General features: G+C 47.4%; 14 protein-coding genes across 14 annotated transcripts; 7 read left to right on the top strand and 7 right to left on the bottom strand.

The window, feature by feature from the left end:
* Positions 1-61: 61 nt before the first annotated feature.
* On the top strand, positions 62-463 carry GL50803_0028022 (uncharacterized protein; the record flags this gene model as incomplete). The annotated part of the gene is made up of 1 exon (XM_038046016.1): positions 62-463. One exon carries the CDS (start codon positions 62-64, stop codon positions 461-463), a length of 402 nt encoding a protein of 133 aa, XP_037901946.1.
* A 110-nt stretch (positions 464-573) lies between these two features.
* On the bottom strand, positions 574-1,266 carry GL50803_0014318 (uncharacterized protein; the record flags this gene model as incomplete). Its single annotated transcript, XM_038045757.1, has 1 exon — positions 574-1,266. The coding sequence occupies one exon, from the start codon at positions 1,264-1,266 to the stop codon at positions 574-576; it is 693 nt and encodes a 230-aa protein (XP_037901945.1).
* A 137-nt stretch (positions 1,267-1,403) lies between these two features.
* On the top strand, positions 1,404-1,961 carry GL50803_0014317 (uncharacterized protein; the record flags this gene model as incomplete). The annotated part of the gene is made up of 1 exon (XM_001709589.1): positions 1,404-1,961. One exon carries the CDS (start codon positions 1,404-1,406, stop codon positions 1,959-1,961), a length of 558 nt encoding a protein of 185 aa, XP_001709641.1.
* Positions 1,962-2,038: 77 nt separating this feature from the next.
* GL50803_0024860 (Nonsense-mediated mRNA decay protein 3) lies at positions 2,039-3,514 on the top strand (the record flags this gene model as incomplete). Its single annotated transcript, XM_001709588.1, has 1 exon — positions 2,039-3,514. The coding sequence occupies one exon, from the start codon at positions 2,039-2,041 to the stop codon at positions 3,512-3,514; it is 1,476 nt and encodes a 491-aa protein (XP_001709640.1).
* A 58-nt stretch (positions 3,515-3,572) lies between these two features.
* On the bottom strand, positions 3,573-5,222 carry GL50803_0017579 (Inositol-3-phosphate synthase; the record flags this gene model as incomplete). The annotated part of the gene is made up of 1 exon (XM_001709587.1): positions 3,573-5,222. One exon carries the CDS (start codon positions 5,220-5,222, stop codon positions 3,573-3,575), a length of 1,650 nt encoding a protein of 549 aa, XP_001709639.1.
* Positions 5,223-5,345: 123 nt separating this feature from the next.
* On the top strand, positions 5,346-8,534 carry GL50803_00101699 (Ankyrin repeat protein 1; the record flags this gene model as incomplete). The annotated part of the gene is made up of 1 exon (XM_001709583.1): positions 5,346-8,534. The coding sequence occupies one exon, from the start codon at positions 5,346-5,348 to the stop codon at positions 8,532-8,534; it is 3,189 nt and encodes a 1,062-aa protein (XP_001709635.1).
* Positions 8,535-8,673: 139 nt separating this feature from the next.
* Positions 8,674-10,179, top strand: GL50803_0089746 (putative tRNA pseudouridine38/39 synthase; the record flags this gene model as incomplete). Its single annotated transcript, XM_001709581.2, has 1 exon — positions 8,674-10,179. One exon carries the CDS (start codon positions 8,674-8,676, stop codon positions 10,177-10,179), a length of 1,506 nt encoding a protein of 501 aa, XP_001709633.2.
* Positions 10,180-10,216: 37 nt separating this feature from the next.
* GL50803_006901 (uncharacterized protein) lies at positions 10,217-10,555 on the bottom strand (the record flags this gene model as incomplete). The annotated part of the gene is made up of 1 exon (XM_038046318.1): positions 10,217-10,555. One exon carries the CDS (start codon positions 10,553-10,555, stop codon positions 10,217-10,219), a length of 339 nt encoding a protein of 112 aa, XP_037901944.1.
* Positions 10,556-10,613: 58 nt separating this feature from the next.
* On the bottom strand, positions 10,614-13,706 carry GL50803_0017578 (Kinase, NEK; the record flags this gene model as incomplete). Its single annotated transcript, XM_001709580.1, has 1 exon — positions 10,614-13,706. The coding sequence occupies one exon, from the start codon at positions 13,704-13,706 to the stop codon at positions 10,614-10,616; it is 3,093 nt and encodes a 1,030-aa protein (XP_001709632.1).
* Positions 13,707-13,782: 76 nt separating this feature from the next.
* On the bottom strand, positions 13,783-14,805 carry GL50803_009528 (Methyltransferase like 2; the record flags this gene model as incomplete). The annotated part of the gene is made up of 1 exon (XM_001709579.1): positions 13,783-14,805. One exon carries the CDS (start codon positions 14,803-14,805, stop codon positions 13,783-13,785), a length of 1,023 nt encoding a protein of 340 aa, XP_001709631.1.
* Positions 14,806-14,827: 22 nt separating this feature from the next.
* Positions 14,828-15,769, top strand: GL50803_009529 (Zinc finger domain; the record flags this gene model as incomplete). The annotated part of the gene is made up of 1 exon (XM_001709578.1): positions 14,828-15,769. One exon carries the CDS (start codon positions 14,828-14,830, stop codon positions 15,767-15,769), a length of 942 nt encoding a protein of 313 aa, XP_001709630.1.
* Positions 15,770-15,785: 16 nt separating this feature from the next.
* GL50803_009530 (uncharacterized protein) lies at positions 15,786-16,325 on the top strand (the record flags this gene model as incomplete). Its single annotated transcript, XM_038046421.1, has 1 exon — positions 15,786-16,325. The coding sequence occupies one exon, from the start codon at positions 15,786-15,788 to the stop codon at positions 16,323-16,325; it is 540 nt and encodes a 179-aa protein (XP_037901943.1).
* A 1-nt stretch (position 16,326) lies between these two features.
* Positions 16,327-17,988, bottom strand: GL50803_0014975 (Phosphatidylinositol-glycan biosynthesis, class O protein; the record flags this gene model as incomplete). The annotated part of the gene is made up of 1 exon (XM_001709577.1): positions 16,327-17,988. The coding sequence occupies one exon, from the start codon at positions 17,986-17,988 to the stop codon at positions 16,327-16,329; it is 1,662 nt and encodes a 553-aa protein (XP_001709629.1).
* A 76-nt stretch (positions 17,989-18,064) lies between these two features.
* On the bottom strand, positions 18,065-20,176 carry GL50803_0060618 (uncharacterized protein; the record flags this gene model as incomplete). The annotated part of the gene is made up of 1 exon (XM_038046230.1): positions 18,065-20,176. The coding sequence occupies one exon, from the start codon at positions 20,174-20,176 to the stop codon at positions 18,065-18,067; it is 2,112 nt and encodes a 703-aa protein (XP_037901942.1).
* Between the last annotated feature and the right edge of the window lie 230 nt (positions 20,177-20,406).

The following is a 20,406-nucleotide window of genomic DNA, read 5'->3' as shown; positions in this document are numbered from 1 at the left end:
GTGTAATACAAGGCTGGGTGTTAATAAAAACCAGTTGTGTTCTGTTCGTCAAACCTGTGGAATGAGTACTAACCCAAGCAGGCAGGGCCAGAAGCAGCAGGAGGCGGTGATAGTATGTTCCGACTCGTTAGATTTTACCGACGAAAACAACGAGGCAATTCTAAAGGAGGTGAAGCGGCGGCGTGCCAGGAGAGCTGCAATGGCGTTCTGTCATTGCATGAATACAGACAGTCACGCTAAGAGAGGCTCCTCCGGCATTCCATTATTAATTGAGCCGTCCGGGAGAACCTTTAAGCGAGGGCAGATGACCTACACTTCTTCGCAGAAGAGGTATCTAGAGCATGGGGACAGACGCTTCGTGAATAAAGAAGATGACGTTGGAAGTGACATAGAAAACGAAATCCCTCTTGCCTTGACATCCATATCAGATTTCTCTAAATCGTCGTGGATGCTTCCAGATTAAGCTGAGTGGAGTCTTTCTCGAAGGGCACATAAAGCACAGTAGTCACTCATGCTTGTTCGTAATTAGTGAATACTTTTTGCAACATATTGTTTACTTGTCCTTCGACGCGTTTAGTGCGCAGTGGTGGAGGTAGTCTTTAGAAACTTTTCACACGAGACTGAAAGGATGAGAAAGTGAGTGTATTGCTTAACGTACTCTCTCATAAAGCCACGAGTGAAGATTGCACCTGTTTTAGAGGCTGCTTTGACGACATCATCTAACCCATTCTTGTACTTTGCCAAGTAAGAGTTAGACGCCTCCCCAGCCTCTTCCCTAGTATAGGTATTGTTCTTCAGAGCGAGATACGGACGTACAATCAGACGAATTCCCCTGGCAAGGCTAGCCACAGTGTTTATCACTTTCAAACTCGAGAAATTAAATTCCCGGCAAACCCGATTGGCCTCAATCAAAATGTCTTGGTTGGATTTGCCCGTCAAATATTCAGCGTATATGTAGAAAAAGTCTACAAGCTTCTGGATGTAGGGCACAGCGCACTCCAGAGATCCCGGGACCATAAGGGCGGGGACAAGCTTGCATATTGTTGATCCTTGGAGAGAGACAGTTTTGAACAAACCGATATCACTGACCTCCGGCAAGACCGTGATGGAATAGTAGCACACGCTGTACGTGTTGGGTATATCGATAACGTGACGACGATCAATAGTGATGGTGTATTGTGGCCGTACCCCTGAAAGAACGATAGTGGTTATGTTACTACGATCGGTTTTGTTCTCTTGGACATAGGCCCCCTTCAAGCCTTGCATTTTAATTTTTATGAGAGATTGCCCTGAGGTACAGAAAATGGGTAGAGTGTGCTGCCTCGGCATTTCAGGAATCGGTTCTTTGCTGCTTGAAATCACAAATATTAAAGGAATCCCCACGCAGTAGAATCAAATTTAAAATGAAGCCTGAGGAGGTCATGCGATCATTCCGAGATACAGAAGTCGCAGCCTTTTACCTTATGATGCGGGCCTTCAAGCTAGACCATAACGACTTTTTAACTAAAATGTCACTAGTGGCTCCTGTAGCACGCGCCTTACGGATTTCGGATGAACAAGCCACCGAAATAATGCACTATCTGCACGACGATCCAGACATGGACGCCCTCGGAGCCATTGTGTCGCAGCATATTGAAACAATGCACGTCCCAGAGCCTTCTGTGGACGCATTCTCCAAACTCCTATTGCCCAATTTTGAATATTCTTCTTTGGAGCCTAATGCCACCGCAATCCAAAGACAGCAAGTAGAGATTCCTGGCTGGAAGAAGTTAGATTTGCGTTACTTTGAGAACCTTTCTGGAACACGGGATAATGGAATGGCTAGATTTCTTCGCATTCTGACAAATCGCAAATTCAGCCGTTCTCGAAAGTCTGATATCACAGTGGGCTTCCTGAAGGAAATACGCCGGGAACTTGTGCGCGATCTAAAGCAGATTCTCTTTAGCGCCAAGGGCAAGTAATTTTAAATTTGGAGCATCTTGCCTGCGTGATTCCCTGAGTCAATGCCAAATTCGAGTATCAAATAAATGTAAATTTAATGGAGCCAGATCAGACATATGGGATTCTTTGCTGCTCCTGCGGGGTCCCCATTGAGCCTAACCCCACCTCTATGTGCCTTCCCTGCCTGCGTGCGCGGGTAAATATAACAAAAGGGATTGACACAGAGCAGACCCTAATCCACTGCCACCAGTGCAATAGATACAACGTGGGGAACGAAAAGTATGTTGCTGCAGAGCTAGAATCTCCACAGCTGCTTGGAATCTGCCTCAAGAAGATACGTGGATTACAGCATGTGCGGGTTGTCGATGCTGGCTTCATTTGGACGGAGGAGCACTCAAAGCGCATCAAGGTGCGCTTGCTCATTCAGGCGGAGGTGCAGCAGGGCGCAGTTTTACAGCAAGAGCACATCTGTACCTTCACGGTTGTGTCTACTCTGTGTGTACCGTGTCAATACACTCACACGGAGCACACATGGAGTACTCGGGTTCAGGTGCGACAAACGGTTAACCACAAGCGCACGTTTCTTTACCTGGAACAGATTATCCTTCACAACAGAGCTAAGCTAAACATTAGTAACATTAAGGAATATCCCCATGGATTAGACTTTTACTTCACGTCACGATCAGATGCAGGTAGATTTGTTGATCTTCTTCACAACTCTGTTCCCGGAAGACATTCTGAAAGCCAAAAGCTTATTTCTGCAGATTTAAAGTCTAATACGGCGACCATAGAGTATTCTGTTATGTTTGAGATTGCCCAGCTATGCAAGGACGATCTCGTGTATCTGCCGCGACGCTTCTATAACCAGCTTGGCGGTCTGGGCCCTCTTTGTATCGTCAGCAAGGTCAACTCTCGAATTCATTTCGTTGACCCTCTCACGGGAAACACAGGGTCACTAACGGCAGCGCAATATTTTGAAAAGCCATTCACAGCGTTTCGTGATCGACGGCACAAAGTTGAAGGAATAGTGCTTGTATCTGAAGAAGAAAACAGTAGTGGAAAGCGGGGCCAAGGATCTCCGATTGCATATGTCGAGCTCCAGCGTGAAAACGACATGTACGAGGGGGTGACCGTGCATACCAAGACGTATCTCTCCTCCCTTTGCAAGCCCGGGCGCTCTGTGGCTGTGTATAGCTTGGACAACCTTGACTTTCAAGCCTACGGAATCACTCCTTCGGACATATATTTAAATCTCAGAGTGGTCATTGCGGGCAAGTGGAAGGGCACTAAGCAACACTCTAAGCACAAGCTAGCTCGATATGAAACGGAAGAAGGCGTGGCCATCGTAAATGCTCCAGACGACGATATAAACGCACTACTGGAAGAGATGTACGACGATGAGACGAGAGACAGGGAGCTTGACGCTCTCATGAACAACCTCGGGCAACTAAACCTGATGCAGCCCCCGTCCTCAGGTTGCATGCACTCGGCCCCAGCTGCATCAAACACACTTACTTATATGCCGTTTACCTCCGTTAGTGGTATACAGTATCAAGGATTTTGCCCTCAGTGACAGAAACTCCAGAAATGTCAGCAATTAGGGCTGGAATACCACTTGCTAAATCTGCTGACTACATAGTTAGTGCACCCACGTTAAGTTGCGGGAGATGCTGGAGTCCTGCTATTGCTCTCACAAAGTCCTCTATGGCGGCACGCTGGGCCGCAAATGCATTTACGATGTCACTCCTGTCTGCTGTTCGAGGAAGTGGTGCCTTGAAGAATAGGGACATGACCGGCATTAGATTGTTGACTGGCTTAAAGTTTAGCTTGGAAACTAGTTCTTTAGTTACGCACTTAACGGGGGCTTGCGACTCGGCAATATGCGCAACCTCCACATTTGCCAAAAGTGCTGCAAAGCATATCATGTCAACCATTATTGGAACAGCTAAGAGCGTGTCCTCGCATGTGTTATAAATGGAAATAGTGCTGGAGCCATTCATGAAGATGTCGCTCACGTACTCATCGAGAGCTCGCTTGCTGTCACCCACGTGCGGAACATACTTAATCACCACCGTATGATCTATCGAGGGGTCTACCTGTCCCTGCCGATCTCTAGAATATAGAAGCGGTGCCTTGTCGATGATATCGTCAATGACAGCCGTTTTTGAAATTTCCTTGGATCTGAATTGCTTTTCCTGGCTTAGATTACGGCCGTCATTGTTTCCTAGATGATTATACGACGTTATAGCACGCACGCGAAGACCAGAGCCGACAAGCATGTCGGTAAGGAAGGACTTGAACTTCGTTTGACCCGTTTTAAAGTCATCACCGGCCAGCAAGCAGCCCAGGGAGCGGGCGTACTCTTGAAGACCGGGTACCAATGTGTTCTGGGGCGCCCCATTTAGATAAGTGCACCCCTCTTCCACAGCAGCGACTGCGTAGAGTAAGGATGGAGCCAAGTACTCAGACGAGTCAGGATTGACTACACTACTCAGCTCCTTCAGAAGCTTGTCCTTGGTGGGAAGATGCTTCACAATGAGTTCCTCGTCGCAGCACCTCTCTGTGCTAGCTGTCCATAAAACGAGGGTTTGCGCGGGTCCATCTGAGCTGGTTAGACCGTTGATACGCTTGAACTCCCTAATGTGGCTTCGGAGAGTATCGACTATATTGCGGTAAGTTGTCTCCTTATCAACCGGTACAAGGTTGTCTGCGCGCTCCTCCTGCGTGGACGCTAGCCAGGAGCCGTAGGAGACTGCGGGATAGGGCTTGCGTGTTTCAAGGTCCGGCTTCAGCTGATCAAGAAGCTCTGGCTGGAGTACACAGGCCTCCACTTGTGCCTCGTACAGGTTTTTTGAGGAAATATCCCACCCGGACAAGTAAATCTCTGTTGGATCCGGAAATGGGGCCAAAGACCTGAACGGGACGTAAACTGTATCGATCGCAGACATACCTACAGCGCCGACAGCCGTGCAGGCGTTGGCCACAACGGATCCGAGCAGGTTGGCCGTCTTTAAGCCTGTCTTTTCACGCCATGCAAGTTTGTGCTTGTTGGCAACCAGCCCGGCCACAAGGGTGGACCCGTTGCTACCGCCGAGCCCGACAAGCATAACTCCGACACGCTGAGGCAAGATATTTGTTTTGAAGACGAACGATTCATTCTTTGCGGCGACACGTGTAACGCCCTCTCGTCGTGAAACAGAGGTGGACGCCGTATTATATGCTGCGTAGCGGGTCCCTGCCTCAACATAGACCCCATCAACGTCGATGCACTCAACAAGCATTGCAAAGGACAGTCAAGGATATTCTGAGAGGCCCGAAATAACAGTTCAATGTTATATTGCATTTTTTCTAATCTTTCAATTTATTTTTCCATTATTAGGTGAAATAAAACAAGCTGAGCCCCGATGAGCGTTAATTCGGAACCGACCCGAAAGCGCCTGGCTACGACACTCCCACTTATCTTCCGACAGACATCCTTAGCAAATTTATTGATTGAAGCATACGATGTAACACCTATACCATGTCACTTCTATACCCCAATCTTGCGTGAAAATGATGACACTGTCCTCAGAGAAGCAGCGCGGGTTGGAGACATGGATACCGTGGTTAAGAAATTGGGTTATCTTGGCTTGTGTTCAACCGATGGTCGCACCGCACTTATGGAGGCAGCCATGCGTGGCCATCTCGAAATAGCGCAGCTCTGCATGCTTGAAGCCGGTTCTACCACCATTCCCACCAGCAAATATAATCTGCCAATAATTTATCGTGACGACACCAACTTTTCTTGGAGCTCCGAATCAGGAGAGACCACAGATTATTTGCACCCCAACGCGTCAAGTTTCGACAACTTTTCCTTCTATGACTCTCGCGGGGAATTTACTGATAATATAAATGATTTTATGAACCGATTGAACCCTGCTAATTCTCGACCCAATATCATTGCAAGTAATACTGAACTGAGTGAGTCCACTGACGACATCGGCACCGGTGACTCTGCTCTTTATCATGTTACTGAGTCGATGGACACGCCCTCACGAGCGCTATCAGCATCATTTGACATCTATGAGGCAAGACCAACACACAACACTAGCACAACCCACACAGATCCTGCTTCACCACGGAGTAGCATGGAGTATTCCGCATCATCAAACAGTATTGTATCTTCATACTCCTCTGCGCCAAGCTCCTCCTCAAGTACATCCGTTAGTTCTCGTACAATATCATCTATGAACTCAACCATAGTCCTGAAGAAGGACGCTACCAAGATTGACACTACATTTTATATCTCATCTAACGAGGACCGGTCCCTTTTGCTCTCTCCTTGGTCCTCCGCATACAGTCATTGTTTGCGGCGATTACTGACGGATGATGAGATGCTGACGACGCCAAAGTCTTATCGACAAGCTTGCGAGTATTCGTACTTCAAGGTCGCTGCCAACACCGCTCTGACCCTAGCAATTAGCAATCATCAGCGGAGCACTATCCTCCTACTCATCGACAAGGAGATAGGAATGGCTGGTGTGACTCACTTAATGGCCTCTGCCATTAAGGATGATATTCCAGGAATGCTGCGTTCTATGGACTACATCAATGCCCGCGACGCAAATAGGTTCACTGCACTGTCGCTGGCTACCATGTTCGGGCATCTCAAGGCAGCAGAGCTCATAGCCAATGAATTTATAGATATGCCCGATTACCCTACGTGGGCAGATCCTCTTGTGATAGCAGCTAGGTACAATTTTCTGCAGCATCTGAACCTCTTTCTCGAGATAGTTCCTAAGCCGATCACTTCTGTTATCTCTATGGACAGGATCAGAATGGCTCTGATCGAGGCAGCGAAGGCAGGGCACCTGGATTTTTTGAGGATACTCTTGTCCATCTGTGGGCGTACTAAAAACATTTCAGCAAACATCATCATTGCAGCGGCAGAGCACGGCCATCTTGAGTGTGTAAAATACTTCGCAACAGCTTACCCGAAAAGATTCACTGCATATGCTGACCTTATCCTCATATCAGCTATCAAAGCGTATAAGCAAGAAGTTGTCGAGTTTATTTGCAAGAGATTTGTTATAGGGTCATGGCCCAGGCCGTCTCCCCTATTCTTTGCAGCAATATCTGGTAACACGTACATATTAGATGTAGTGCGTAGATCTAATAGGATACGTGATGGTATCACTCCGCTCATGATTGCGGCTGCTACGGGGGACGCACCAGGATTGGTGCAGCACATAGGAGATGCTCGGAAAAGGGATATCCACGGACTAACTGCACTGATGTATGCCGCTATAGCAGGCCATGCAGACGATCCTCTAATTTATAAGGACCTAATCAGGCTGGAGGCAGGACTAAATTGTGTCGGGGGCCTCTTTGCAATAGCACATGCCATCAAGACCAACAACCTAGGGTTAATGGAGCAGCTCTTGGACTATGAGGCTATCATGACCTTTTCTAATGACCTAAGCATTCTCGACGTCGCCATAGAGCATGGAAGCTCCGAGGCGATTCTTCGAATTGTGGAGTATTTGTCTCTTAAGAAACTGCCTATCTTTGTGAAGCGACGACAAATATCTAATTACTCGCAGTGCTCCAGTCCCTTATTGGAAGCTGTTGAGGATTTTGATAACGACGGTGTAAGAAAATACCTCTATCAAGCCAATCACTGCACAGACCTCTGGAGCCCCCTTCAAAAAGCTGTCTACGTGCGCAACCAAGAAGCTGTAAAGCTGCTGTTGTGCGAGCTCGGATACGTTAATACAATGGGGTACACTGCTCTTTTGTATGCAATAACTGAAAACAACATCGAGGCTGCGCAGTTACTGCTTCCAGAAATAAACTGTGTGAGGTATAACGAAAGGACGTGCCTGATGGTTGCTGCCTCACTGGGCTTTGTAGAACTAGTGAAGCTTCTGATCCCCTATGAGGCAGGAAAAGTGGCCAGCAACGGAGACACAGCGCTCATGTATGCAGCCATTGAGGGCCATCAGGACTGCGTTAAGCTTCTCCTGCCCTACGAATCTGGCCTCGTCTCTAATGACGGTAGCAGCGCACTTATGTGTGCGGCTGGCAACAAGAGTATCGACTGTGTCAGACTTCTGCTAGAGGAGGAGAAGATGATGATCTCGCATAAAGGGTATAGTGCTCTCGCACTAAGTATGCAAGAGAACTGTCTTGAGGCTGCAACTATGCTATATAAATACGAAAAGGATATATCTCAGATAACAGATCTCATGTGGGGAGCATTTATCAATGATGTAGATGCCGTACATAAGTACATCAATCAAGCAGGGACTCGGTCAGCGACGCAGGCCACAGCGCTAATGTATGCTGCCACAGCCAACAATGTCAGAATAGTAGAGATCCTATTACCGTACGAGAAGCAGTTGGTGGATGATACCGGACACAGTGCTCTTATGTATGCCATAGAGGCCAAGGCAATTGACTGTGTGAAGGTACTGCTTCCGTACGAAAGTAACATTAAAACATTTAAAGAAAAGGATGTTATAGACATAGCTAAAAGCACCAAGTCGCAGGAAATAATAAATGTTGTCAAGGCACATATGGATAATATTGAACATGTCACCAGCCGGAAATAGCATACAGAGCTAAAAGGAAAGCAGAGCAGGTTGGATTATAGACTCATAGATGATTACTCTTAGTCTGCTGCACCTGCGCATGTGCTTCTTACATAAATTAGTGGATTGTTTTCCTGAACGTTTGGAATGTTGTTTTAAAATGGGAAGAGTGGACATAGCGTATTTCTACAATCTCCCACGGGCCGAGCTGCTGCGGCACATTCAGCAGATGCTAGCTGTGCTGACAGACGAACAAATAGAGACGTGTTTTGCAAAGGAGACCAAGAAGCTCGGTAAGCCCAGCTCTCGCTCTCTGATGGACTGGTCAACCATTCCGCTGCGTCACATAGCCATTCAAGTATGCTATGATGGAACAGAGTACGCAGGACTTGCTCAGCAACCTAATAGGGAATACACCATCGAGGAACTGCTTTTAAATGCGTTGCGTGGCGCAGCACTGATACCGCAACACGCAGAAGCCAGTGACGTCCACTTTGAAAGATCCGGCCGAACAGATAGGGGTGTGAGCGCAGCAGGGCAGGTGTTCAGCTTCTATGTAAGGACAAACAACAAGGGTATGGGGCCGCAGCCAATACCGGCACCCGATCCCCGCTTTTATCGCGACCGGCGCGATGGACTGACACCACCCGCAAAGCCCAGTGATAGCGCGACTGACGACAGAGGGGCAGATGGAGATCTTGTGAATGCTGAGAAGGAGCCTGAGCTTAAGCAAGTTCCTCAAGAGCAGGAGATAGACTACGTCTCAGCCATTAACATGCGTCTTCCAGAAACAATACGGGTCCTTGGCTGGGCACCAGTTGATGAGAATTTTTCAGCCCGGCATTCTACGTCTTCGCGACGTTACGTTTACATGTTCGGGGAAGTAGGATCACTCAACATTCGACGAATGGCAGAGGCGTGCACAAAGTTGGTGGGCTTTCATGACTTTAGAAATATCTGCAAACCGTCGCTGGATAGCATAAAGACATTTGAGCGAGTGATTTTTTCTTGTTTCTTAGAGATTGATGGCCAACCCTACGACTGTGAGAATGATAGGATGGCTATGAAAGAAAATAGCACTCTATCTCTGGTGGTGTGCGGATCTGCTTTCTTATACCACCAGATTCGATGTATTGCTAGCTTGCTCCTGCATATAGGCGCTGAATTAGAACCCCCATCCCTCATCTCTGACCTTCTGAATGTTGAGCAGTTTCCTGGAAAGCCAGACTACCCAATAGCACCAGGGGAATTGTTGCTTTTTGAGAGGGCAGAGTATACCTCAACACGATTGCCCAAGTTTTACCTGTCAGGCCCTTCCTATCGGTTTCTTACTAAAAATATTAGATTTCTGCAATCCAAGGCCCTAGCCAGGGCCAGAGTATATGGTGTTGCATTAAGCTTGCTCTCAGAAGCCAGAACATGTCAATCGGTGTCCAGTGGCGGGCCACCTCGTGCGTGTGACCACCCCCTCGTTGGCATAACAATGACACATAAGATCACAGACCTATGCGAAGTTTATATAGAGGGCGGGTTATCGCTGTTTAAGCTAGAAAAGTATCGCCGAATCACAAACAGACCATTTGACGGCACACTTGAGCATCGGTTGAGGGAACGGCAAAAAGAATTGGCAATGTACAAGGAGAATAAGAAACATGGCGAGCAGTAAATGCAGCTGGACGATTTGCTTTGTACCTTGGCAAGCGCTAGTTATAACTAACGGATTTTAGGCGTGCCTTCTCTCGTCGTAAATGGTTTGTATACTTTAGTCGAAGCTCTGCAACGCATGTATCGAAGTGTGTACAGATGGAGTCGGCTTCTTTGCTGAGCTTTTTATCAAGGCATGCTAGTTCTTCCACCATCTGCTGGATGCTTTGGCGGTGAGCACGTATTTCTGATAACGCACTGTCCCGAGACGAGAGAAGCTCCTCCATTTCTTCCTGTAACTTCCGGAGGACGCGGGCCTCCAGCAGCTGATACTCCATATACCCTGCTCTCTCCAAAGCATGATTAATTGCTTTTTCTGCGTCCCCGCCGAGATCCATCTTTTCTTTTTCTGGACACCAAGGATGGAGAATAAAGAATGAGCACGTAGATGCTAATTTACCTCTTGGATACGTGCTCACGGACATAGGCTATAACCCAATCCTTAATCTTGGCTCCAGATACGTCCAGAACCGTACGACCTTTCGGGTGACCGTCACTCGGTGGCAGCCGCATGGTCATCTCGTGCTGAATCAGAAACTTGACGCACTCAAGATTGTTTCTCTTCGCAGCCAGAAGAAGAGCAGTCCATCCTGCTCCATCATAATACATGGCATTGGTGGCCTTGCCAGCCTCCTCTTTGAGAAGAAGCTGGACAAGCTCAGGGCTGTTGGAGTAAGCGGCACCCATTAGCGCTGTCCAGCCATCAACCGTGACCATGCCTATCTCGAGGCTGACAAGATGCTTGGCTACCTCCACCTTACCAAACATACTTGCTATCATGAGTGCTGTCCAGCCAGAGGAGTTCTGCATCTTTGCCTCTTTGTTGATGACCAGCGAGGCGCAGGAAAGGTGTCCCTTTTCTGCTGCTGCCATTAAGGCTGTTTTACCGCGGTTGTTCTGAAGCCCTGCCTGGACCAGGTTGGCCTTCATGGCCTCGATGTCATTTGCTTCTGCTGCTAAAATAAGTTCCGTGTTAAGAGACTCATCTCGCGTAACACTGAGCTCCAACTTAAGGAATTGCATAGTAGGATGGTAGTCCTTCACTGTGAGGTCTGGGCGCGCTGCATTAAAGACCCTTGGATCGATTAATTCATACACACTTTGATTAATGTACACTTTCGAAATGATATCATAGGCGGTTAACTTATCCACAGGCCGCCTCAGACCAGCTTCCCGACGGTGCAGCTTAATGACTAGATCTCGGAGGTTTAATTGTGCTGCAAGCATCATAGCAGATACCGCCCGGATAGTGTAGATGTTCTTAAGCAACTTATACCGATATGCCTCCTTGTCGCTGAAGACAGAAACCTCTGTTGAACTGCTCTTTCCGGTAAACGGTCTAACAAGACACTGAATATCCTTCTCAAAGTATGGACTAAGCTCTGGTAACGCAGAACTCGTGAATATTCCTCCTTCATTCTCAACCAGTATGGAGACAACATCGTCGTTTCGTGTTAGCACAGCAAGCATCATCGCGCTTCCCCCTGGAAGGATTCCATTGTCATTGAGAGTAAGACGGACCTCTCTGCGCTTGAGGATCTTCACTGCTGCCACATGACCGTTCTCTGCTGCGTACATGAGGGCCGTTTTATTATCGTAGTCCAAGGCCATGGACCCCTCCAATTTGAGAAGGAGTTGACAGACCTGGGCATGACCACTCTCTGCTGCTATCATAAGCGCTGTTTTCCCTTTTTCTCTACCGAAACTGATGGTCTTCCCGGAGAGTTTTTCTACGAGGAGTGGAACGCAATCGAGGCTGTTGGCCATAGCGGCCACCATTAATGCGTTATACCCGTGATCTGTGCACATATCTGCTTCTACGTCAATTAGCATTCCTATCACCGCCTTCTGATTTCCATGTGCGGCAAAGTGCAGTGCAGAAGCGCCAGCGTACCACCTATCCTTAATGTCCCAACCCTGCTTAGGAATCGCTCGTTGCCGAATCTCGCTACTCAATATCTTCATGAAATCAGTCAATCCTCGTTCCGCAGCCAACATAAGAGCCGTTATTCCTTCTTCGGTCGTCTGGCCACGTTGATCTAAGTACTTAGCTGCCTCTGTCATGTTGTTGTTAATTACGCACTGCATGAGATTGGTGTATGTTGGCTCTCGAGGAAGTTTGGGCTGGGTCGACTGAACCGGCGGAGCCGGGGCCGGCACCGGTGCAGGGACTGCCGGAGGGGACTCAACCTGGGGATTAGTTGTGGTCTTAAAAGTAGATGAAGAACTGGCCAAATAGCTTGATTTTGTTTGGGGGACAGACGGGACAGATGGTATAGATGGCACTTGGGCGGAAGTAGGAGCCGAAATTGAGGCCGGAGCAGGAGGTGCGGTAGATGCATGTGGGAGAAACACAGCAGGTGGGGGCGGTGGAATAACTGACGGTGTCACTTTGGCAGCAGCCGGAGCAGGTTTGACGGGCCCAGGTATCGTTGGAGTAGATAAATTTCCAACGACGGGGAAGGCAGCGCTTGTCGTAGGAACTACAGTAGTCTGTGGCTTCTGCGCCGTTTTGGGGGAGATGGAAACTTTTGTGGGAACCCCTGCTATGGGAGAATTGGTTGCACTTAGTTTCGTAGGCGTACTTCGCGGTACGTACTTATATCCAGGCAAAACAACGAAGTTGTTATCCTGCAGGCATTTAAAGGCAGCTGATATCCGTGGGTGAAGGACAAGCTCTGAAATACTTATACGTTTTTCTGGACAAACAACAAGCAGCTTGCGAATAACTGTCACAAGCTCATCTGAATACCGCGATGTGTCTAGCGTTACCTTGGGATCTGTGGCAAAATATTTGGCTGCATCGTCATCTACAGATAGGTTGATTGCTGGATCAAGACAGCAGAGCTCATAGAGAATACAGCCAAGGCTCCACGCGTCGCTTTTTGAGGTAAATTCTTTGCGGAGAACTGTCTCTGGTGCAGCGTAAAGGGAAGTATTCTCTATAGGTAACGTGCAGGATGCTTTTCCAATGAGTCTAAAGTACTCCAGGTGACCCAGTTTCACCTGGCCCTCGTGTGTAATAAATAAAGCCGCTGGACACAGATGCCCATGAATAAATTCGCTTGTATCATTCTTCTTCTTGAGATTTGATGACGTAAGGGCGTTGGCCACCACAGCAGCGACCTTCCAGACGGTGTCCTCCTCAGGATGCTTGTGCATATCGTAACAATGATCCAAGTAGTCGATTAGCCGGCCGTTTCGAGCGTATTCGTGTGTCACAAATATCTTGTTGGGGATTTCCGTATAAACGTCATAGAGACGCAGGATATGCTGATTATTGATACGCATCAAAGCCGTAGCGGTGGGACTGATGCTCTGCTTGATCTCCGGATCAACTCGTGATAGAAATATCTCAAGCAAAAACTTCCGCTTTCGCTTGCTGGAGGCTGTGTCTAGGGCGTCGTACAGATTACAGTAGTTGTCGCCATATACATGGATGAGGTCATCGTAGCCGCTGGGAACCTCAAACGTGTCACTCACCGCCATATCCTAAATGCTTAACTTAAAATTTTGAAATTTAGTTGTAAAGCTTGAACGTGCTATCCAGGAGCTTTTTATTTATCTATTTCTGTTCATGCGAGGATTTGCGAACCTTAATTAACAGATATTTCTTTACCCATCGTTCCTGTGTTTTTCTGTTGTACTCTTCCTTCGTTCGAACCAAGGCTTCATGAACCACCCCAAGCTCTGAGCAAAGTTCCTTGAGTGCTTCCAAATAAAAGAAAGTTGCCCGTGTGCCTTCGCCGCGCAGATATGTAGTTCCTAGGTAGTGGTTCTTTCGGTCCATAGGAGAGCGGTCAAGGGAGCTCTGCTCTCTTGCAGAGAACTTTCCCTCACGGTAGTCTCCTTCCGCATAATCATAGATTAGCAACACGCCGTTGTCCGTTAACACCGATAAGACGTTAGAGATGGCTGTTTTGACGGTGTTGCTGTCCTTCAGCGCACTCAAAACAAAGACCATCGTTGCATAGTAGAAGACCGGGGAAGGAGTGAATCGCGTAGCCAATTGTGCACATGCGGCGGACAAGTTCTGAAGACTTGTGATGTCACAGATCTCTCCAACGATCACCTCTTCGTTGTAACGCTCTCTCAGTTTGAGGACTTTAATGGCCTCTTCTGAGTAATCTAGTGAGAGTAGACGAACCTGTGAGTTCTTTTCGAGGAGTGGAAACGCTAGACTCCCGGTTCCACACCCTATGTCGAGGACCCAGACGTGTCCTGTTCGAGGAGGGAACGGAACTTCTTCTCCACGTGTAGGTCTTCCGGGAGCGTATACGTATGTTGATTGGTACACAACTCTATATTCGCAGACTGGACAGCAACAGGCTCTCAAAGCTAGGCCATGCATATTCACTTCGTTAACCAATGCACTGCTAATGGCTGTCGCCTTTCCACAGTGGCATGCAAATGTTTCAGTGTCCAAGTCTCCCTTGTAGTGTGGAGGGAGAGGGAAAAGCTCCGGGAAAACAGCCCATAGCCAGTGTCTATCTCGATACAACGATCCCTTGTGCTGTGTGTAGACATGATTCCATTCGTTCGCAGCCTCAGTAGAGCCTCTTTCACAAGGATTCGCAGAGAAGTCCATAAGAAATTAATTTCATTGGAGCATGCGCAAGGAGGGCCCCAATAGGTGCCTCAACTGCCTGGGATTTCGCTGTCTCCGACGGGCTGGTGTCTGTGCCATGCACGGATTTGTCATAGGAACCTGTCTGTGTTTGTCTGCAGTTTGCATTTTGGTTCCAATGTGCATTGCAGCCATCTCCTATAGATCTTGGGTTGCTCAGGTGTTTGTTTACACATTGATGGGGTACATATCTGTGGTCTACCTTTCCAGTTACTGCCTAGCAATCTTCACTCCTCCGGGATTTACAATACCAGACGAGGCATTTACGTCTTGCGGAAAATGCCACAATGCTCGTCCCATGCGGACTCATCACTGCAGCATCTGCGGTAGATGTGTGCTAAAGTATGATCACCATTGCCCCTGGATTGGAAACTGTGTTGGGCTTCGTAATCATGGCTACTTCCTCCGCTTCTTACTCTTTGGTGTCCTCGGCTCACTGACAAGCTGCCTTATAAACATCATAAGCTTCATCACGAACTCCTTTCTTCCAGAGACTGATAAAAGGATACGCATAGGGATATTTGTTCTTGGCACAGGAATTGATTGCTTGAACATTTTAGCATGCATGGTCATTATTGTTTCTCAGCTTCCTGCAATCTTGCATAATGAGATTGGGGCTGAAGAGTGTGATTATCACTGGGTGAAGGAGAGGTGCAAGCGCCTTGGGATCCCCTTTCCGTACCCTTACTCTAGCGGCCTCCGTACTAATCTCTCCGAGCTTTTTGGGGAGCGTATGATAGCAGCTCTCCTTCTGCCCGCTCGAATACGGCCCACACGAAGTGGCTACGACTATGAGATGTCTCCAAAATACGTTCGACTAATTGAGGCATACAATGCAGTCGCTTCCGGGACAGCAGATGAAAGCGTCATATTTAGCGCCCTGAAAAATAGAGCCATAGATTTATCGGGTGAAGAGATGAATTGAAGAGATAAATTAAAAAATGAACGCCCGATCTTGGCTCCGCGAGGACGCAGATATCGTTGCTCAGAGGCTACAATTAATAAAGAAACACCCCAAGCGGTTAACTAGTTCCCCTAAGTCATCACTACTTACTTCCCCAGCAGGTACATGCTTGAAGAACTCCTCTGCCTCTGAGGCCAGCCACGAGGGGTCAACTTACATTCTTTATAGGCCGCAGGAGAGTAGTGCTGCAACTGATCAGGTTAGCATTATATACAATAATTGCATGTGCTGGAAGGCAGTGAAGAAGGAGGGCACGCGGACATTGGTGCTCCGCAATCTTGCTCTTGATGACACTGACAATTTCTCGGCCACTAGACATAGAGTGAGGCCCAGATCAAGTAGTTCATATTCAGATTTTCAGCAACCTAATTACTCCATCGCCAACTTACAACTAACTGTACAGGACTGCTCCGTCTCTGATAAAGAAACAGAGTGCCTTTCAGGTCTGGACCGTGTGCATGCATCAGCCACGGCGGCAAGACACGCAAGACATCTCGTTGCTTCCCTAAGCGGCTGAGCTATCTCAAGAACCCCAAGGTTGACCCTACTCTCCTCATAATCACACCGCTTAAACTCAGAATAGCCGTCACGATCCCCATTATTAGCCTCGAAACGCAGATGGAGTTGTAGAGGGGGTGCCATCGAAATAGCAGAGAGGAGAATATCAGAGTAGCAAGACTGGTGAAGTCATATATGCTTCCGCTGATCATTGTAGGCAGTCCATCGGCTAAGAAAATATAAGCTGCACAACTCCAAGGATTGGCCGAGTTTTTGGGTCTATTTGACAGATATATGGATGGAAGTCTATATGAAAAGAGTTCTGTGTGCCCCATACCGTTGAGTAGCAGGCGCAGCAATATATGCCGCAGCTCTGCTCGGGCATTGAAGGTTTGGATCACCAACATCAAGGCTGCTGGTGTTACTGAGTACACGCTCCTTGTAATATATGCAAGAGACGCTATCCAGGCACCATAAGATACAATTAGGAGAGCCCGATACATGCTATGTCTTCTCGCAGGATTCTTTCCACCGTATCTTACGTTGATTTCATTGCTATCAGACCTAGTCTTCCAAATAAGTTCCATTGCAAGGCTAATTACCAAAGGCACCGTTTCGTTGTGCGCAAACCGTGCAGCTACAGCGCACAGAAACTGACACATTAGAATTGCTGAGCTTATAGGACGCTTACGGGCGATAATTATTGTCGAAAGTATCGCTAATAAGATAGTGTAAGCGATGATAATACAGACGTCTATGGACGAAACAGCACTGGAAGGCGCTCCATCTGTCGCTTCTATCTCAATTTCGGCTCCTGTCTCTGCGAGAAATAACTTCGAGAGAACGTGAAGTAGGATGTGTCGCTGTGGAATCAGTTGACCGACTCGCGTTTCAAGGCCTTCTCTAAGCGATTCTGAGGACGTGAATAGCAGAAAGGGAGTGTGAGTCTCTGCTGCACTGAAGCCGCCGTGGGTACCCTTGTCTGTCATCCCGTGGTCCGAGAGAATGATGACAACATAGCTATCAAGATCGCCTTTGGTCCACATATTGTGAAGAAAATTCAGGTGAGTGTCTATCAGATTATCATACCTGTTATACCTCTCACGTAGTGTAGCGGACAGTAGGCCTTCGCTGTGTGCAACATGGTCTGCTCCGAGAAAGTGGTATACCGAGAACTGATTGGTTACAGCTGCACCACTTGCCCAAAGATCTTGCAGGCTCTGGAGTACTATGTTATCTACTGTGTCATAGTCACCTATGCTGAAGGAGTATGCTGTCTGCGATTGACTGAAGTAGCTAGGGAACATCTTGGCTAATGTGTCATCCCCACTGACACTCAAACTATACCCCCTCTGCAGCAGAAGCTTGAGAACGCGAGGTTTTTCTCTTGGTCCTCCAGTGATGGTATACATTGATGGAGCCAGTGCCAGCAGGACGCAAAGCGGATGAGTGACCCTACCTGTATACATGGCATGAAGACAGTTGGTTGTGTACGTTGGTGTTTCGGTGAGCACTGTTTTCTTTACAGATGGAAAGGCAGAGACAGTAAGACGAGGGAAATATGTTTTATTGATGACTTCCCCGTCGAGAAAAAAGTCTTCTCGCATGCCATCCAGCAAGAACACGTCAATGCGCGTGCACATCAATATGGAGAGAAAGAATCCTATGACCAGCACCACCATGCCTTTTTCTGTCAATTGTTACTTGTTAATTGTCAATTGTCAATTGTCAATTGTCAACTGCCAACAGTCAACAGTTTTATGGGGATGCTCTAAGCTGCTCTTTGGAAGACAGAGGGGATTCATCTGTTGGACTGCTGTGTCCCAAGAAGATTGCAGTCAGATCTGCACTAATAATCATCTTGTTATCTTCCGTGGATTGTTCGTGAGTGCTTAGTTCTTTGTTATGCTTTTCAACTTCTTTTGTAAGTTTTAAATCTCCAATCCGATTGGTCAACTCATTTTCCAAATCTTTTAGGGTAAGGATTGACTTAGTACTTTTTTGTGTATGCATACTAGGCGGATCTTGTCGTGTACTACCTACGACAGCCCTTCTGGTAAAACGCGGTCTTGTTGGGACGGATTTTGAAGAGCCAGGCAGCACAGCGGTAGTGTGTATTGATGGTGGTGGCGGAGGTGATTCACTGTGCTGACTCAGATTTTTTTTGCAGCTATGAGGGGCTTTCTTTTTCTTTGCTTGGGGTTTATTTTCTTTTGGAGATCTAGCGGGTAAACTTTTAGATCTGCGTTCAATGCTGTTAGCGATGAGCCTCTTCATTAGTTTGCTTGCTCCTTCCACTAGAAACGGTGTGATGTGTACCCTGGGCCAGTTCAAAACCCCTAGCAAGTCATACTCCTCCTCTCCAAGTAACTGCATGGGATTGAGCCCTGTTGTGCCTTCTATGCTGCGATCGTAGGCATTGCCAATCGAGAACTCTGTATAGTTAGGCGTGTTTACCCAGATACTCTCCACCCCAAAAGGCGACGGAACAGACATGTCGATGAGCGTAGCATCTGGGCTCTTTGTGGAGGTGTTTGGAAATTGGTTTGGATTGATAACTCGATAGATTTCAACCAAGGTTTCTTTAGGCTCCACAGGAATGAGTGGAAGGCTATACCCTAAGTCGTTGCAGAATAACAAAAACTCATCATCAATCTCTGTGAGGAACCTATCGGTTAATATTGCGTGAAAAGCCTCGCTGGGTGTAAGCAAAATGGTCTCTGCCACATCGTTGTTGACAATAGGGTGATGGGGCGTGGGTTCTGGTTCAGAAAGGCTCGTTTTGCAATTTTTTAAACCAATGAGAGGTTGCAAAGGAATATTAACATATGGCTGATTGACTTCCTTTGTAGGCAAGGATACAAGGTCCATACTACTGCATTGTGAGAGCAGCTCATTCCTGAACGCGATTAGATCCCTTCCCTTGATAGAAATCAGGTGAGTCATGAAAAGAGCTGGGAGGATGTTTCCCTCAAACTGTGCATCTGCTACTAAACCCAGCAGAAAGCAGAGAGAGACAATTTTACGAGCCTTCTTTTCATAGTCAATGAGCTGATCGCTGGGAGAGTCCGCAGGAGTGTACCAGTTGATGCACCTGTCAAAGAACATGTTGATTAGGGTTTGGAGCTGAATAAGGCTCATTGTTCTGATAAACTGGGTTGCTAGCATCATGGTAGCGACGGTTTCTTCTGTGAATAAGCATTCATCAAAGAAGAAAGCTTCCGAACTGGGGCAATCCCTACCTAGCACCTTTGCTAAAGAGATTGGTCGGCCCAATATCGTGCTTGCCTCATTATCAAAAGAGACTATGAAAAGAGTGAGCTCCCGTAGCTCCAGTAGGTCTACTATGATGCTATCTCGACAAGTAGAACCATATAGGTTTGCACGGAAGCGGCCTAGCAATCCTATGCGGACCTTGCTGCAATGATCATAAGCACGCAGAAGAGTGGAAAACTTAGTTAGCCTCTTGAGATACGGAAAAAGTAGAGATTCATTGGCTATGAAAGACTGCATGGCATATCGCTGTTCCGGAAAGGGGAGTCTAAGGTAATTCCACAGCCTTATTATATTGGTGGCTATGTCATTGTTATGTGGCAATAGAAAGTGATGATTTGTTAACGAGTAGCTGGAAAGTGTGCGAGGGCTTAGTCTTCTTGCTTCCATTTGCTCGATCCTTGTCAAATCTGGGGAAATCAGCGTTAGGGGTGAAACAAGAGGTGGGACGAGGGTGTATACTTTTGCACTGGCTGGTACACTTGGTTTCCGTGAGGTTTTGCTAGGATTTCTGTTTGATTGGATATGTAGCCCTGTATCTTCATTCTGGTGTACTACACGCCGCCTTCTATTATATTTAGCTCGAGGAGCGGTCATTTGAGGCGGCAGTTGGTCTCGTGGAGACCTTTGACGGGACGATGTTGACATTGACGGCGGACCCCTCTCAATTTTTTGTTTCCTGAAGTAAATGCTCGCCACTAAGAACTAATTCATCCGTGAAATCCTGGCCATTAAGGATAGAGTGGAAGAACAAGAACAGATTTTCAATAAGGTGACGAAAGACTCTAGAGGTAAACCTATGTTTAATTAGTTCAGAGATATTAGGC

This window comes from Giardia intestinalis, chromosome 4 (assembly GCF_000002435.2).
Source record: "Giardia intestinalis strain WB C6 chromosome 4, whole genome shotgun sequence".
Classification (NCBI taxonomy): Eukaryota; Fornicata; order Diplomonadida; family Hexamitidae; genus Giardia; species Giardia duodenalis.
Note: the sequence above shows the minus strand (reverse complement) of the source record. Positions and strands in the feature narration are given on the sequence as shown.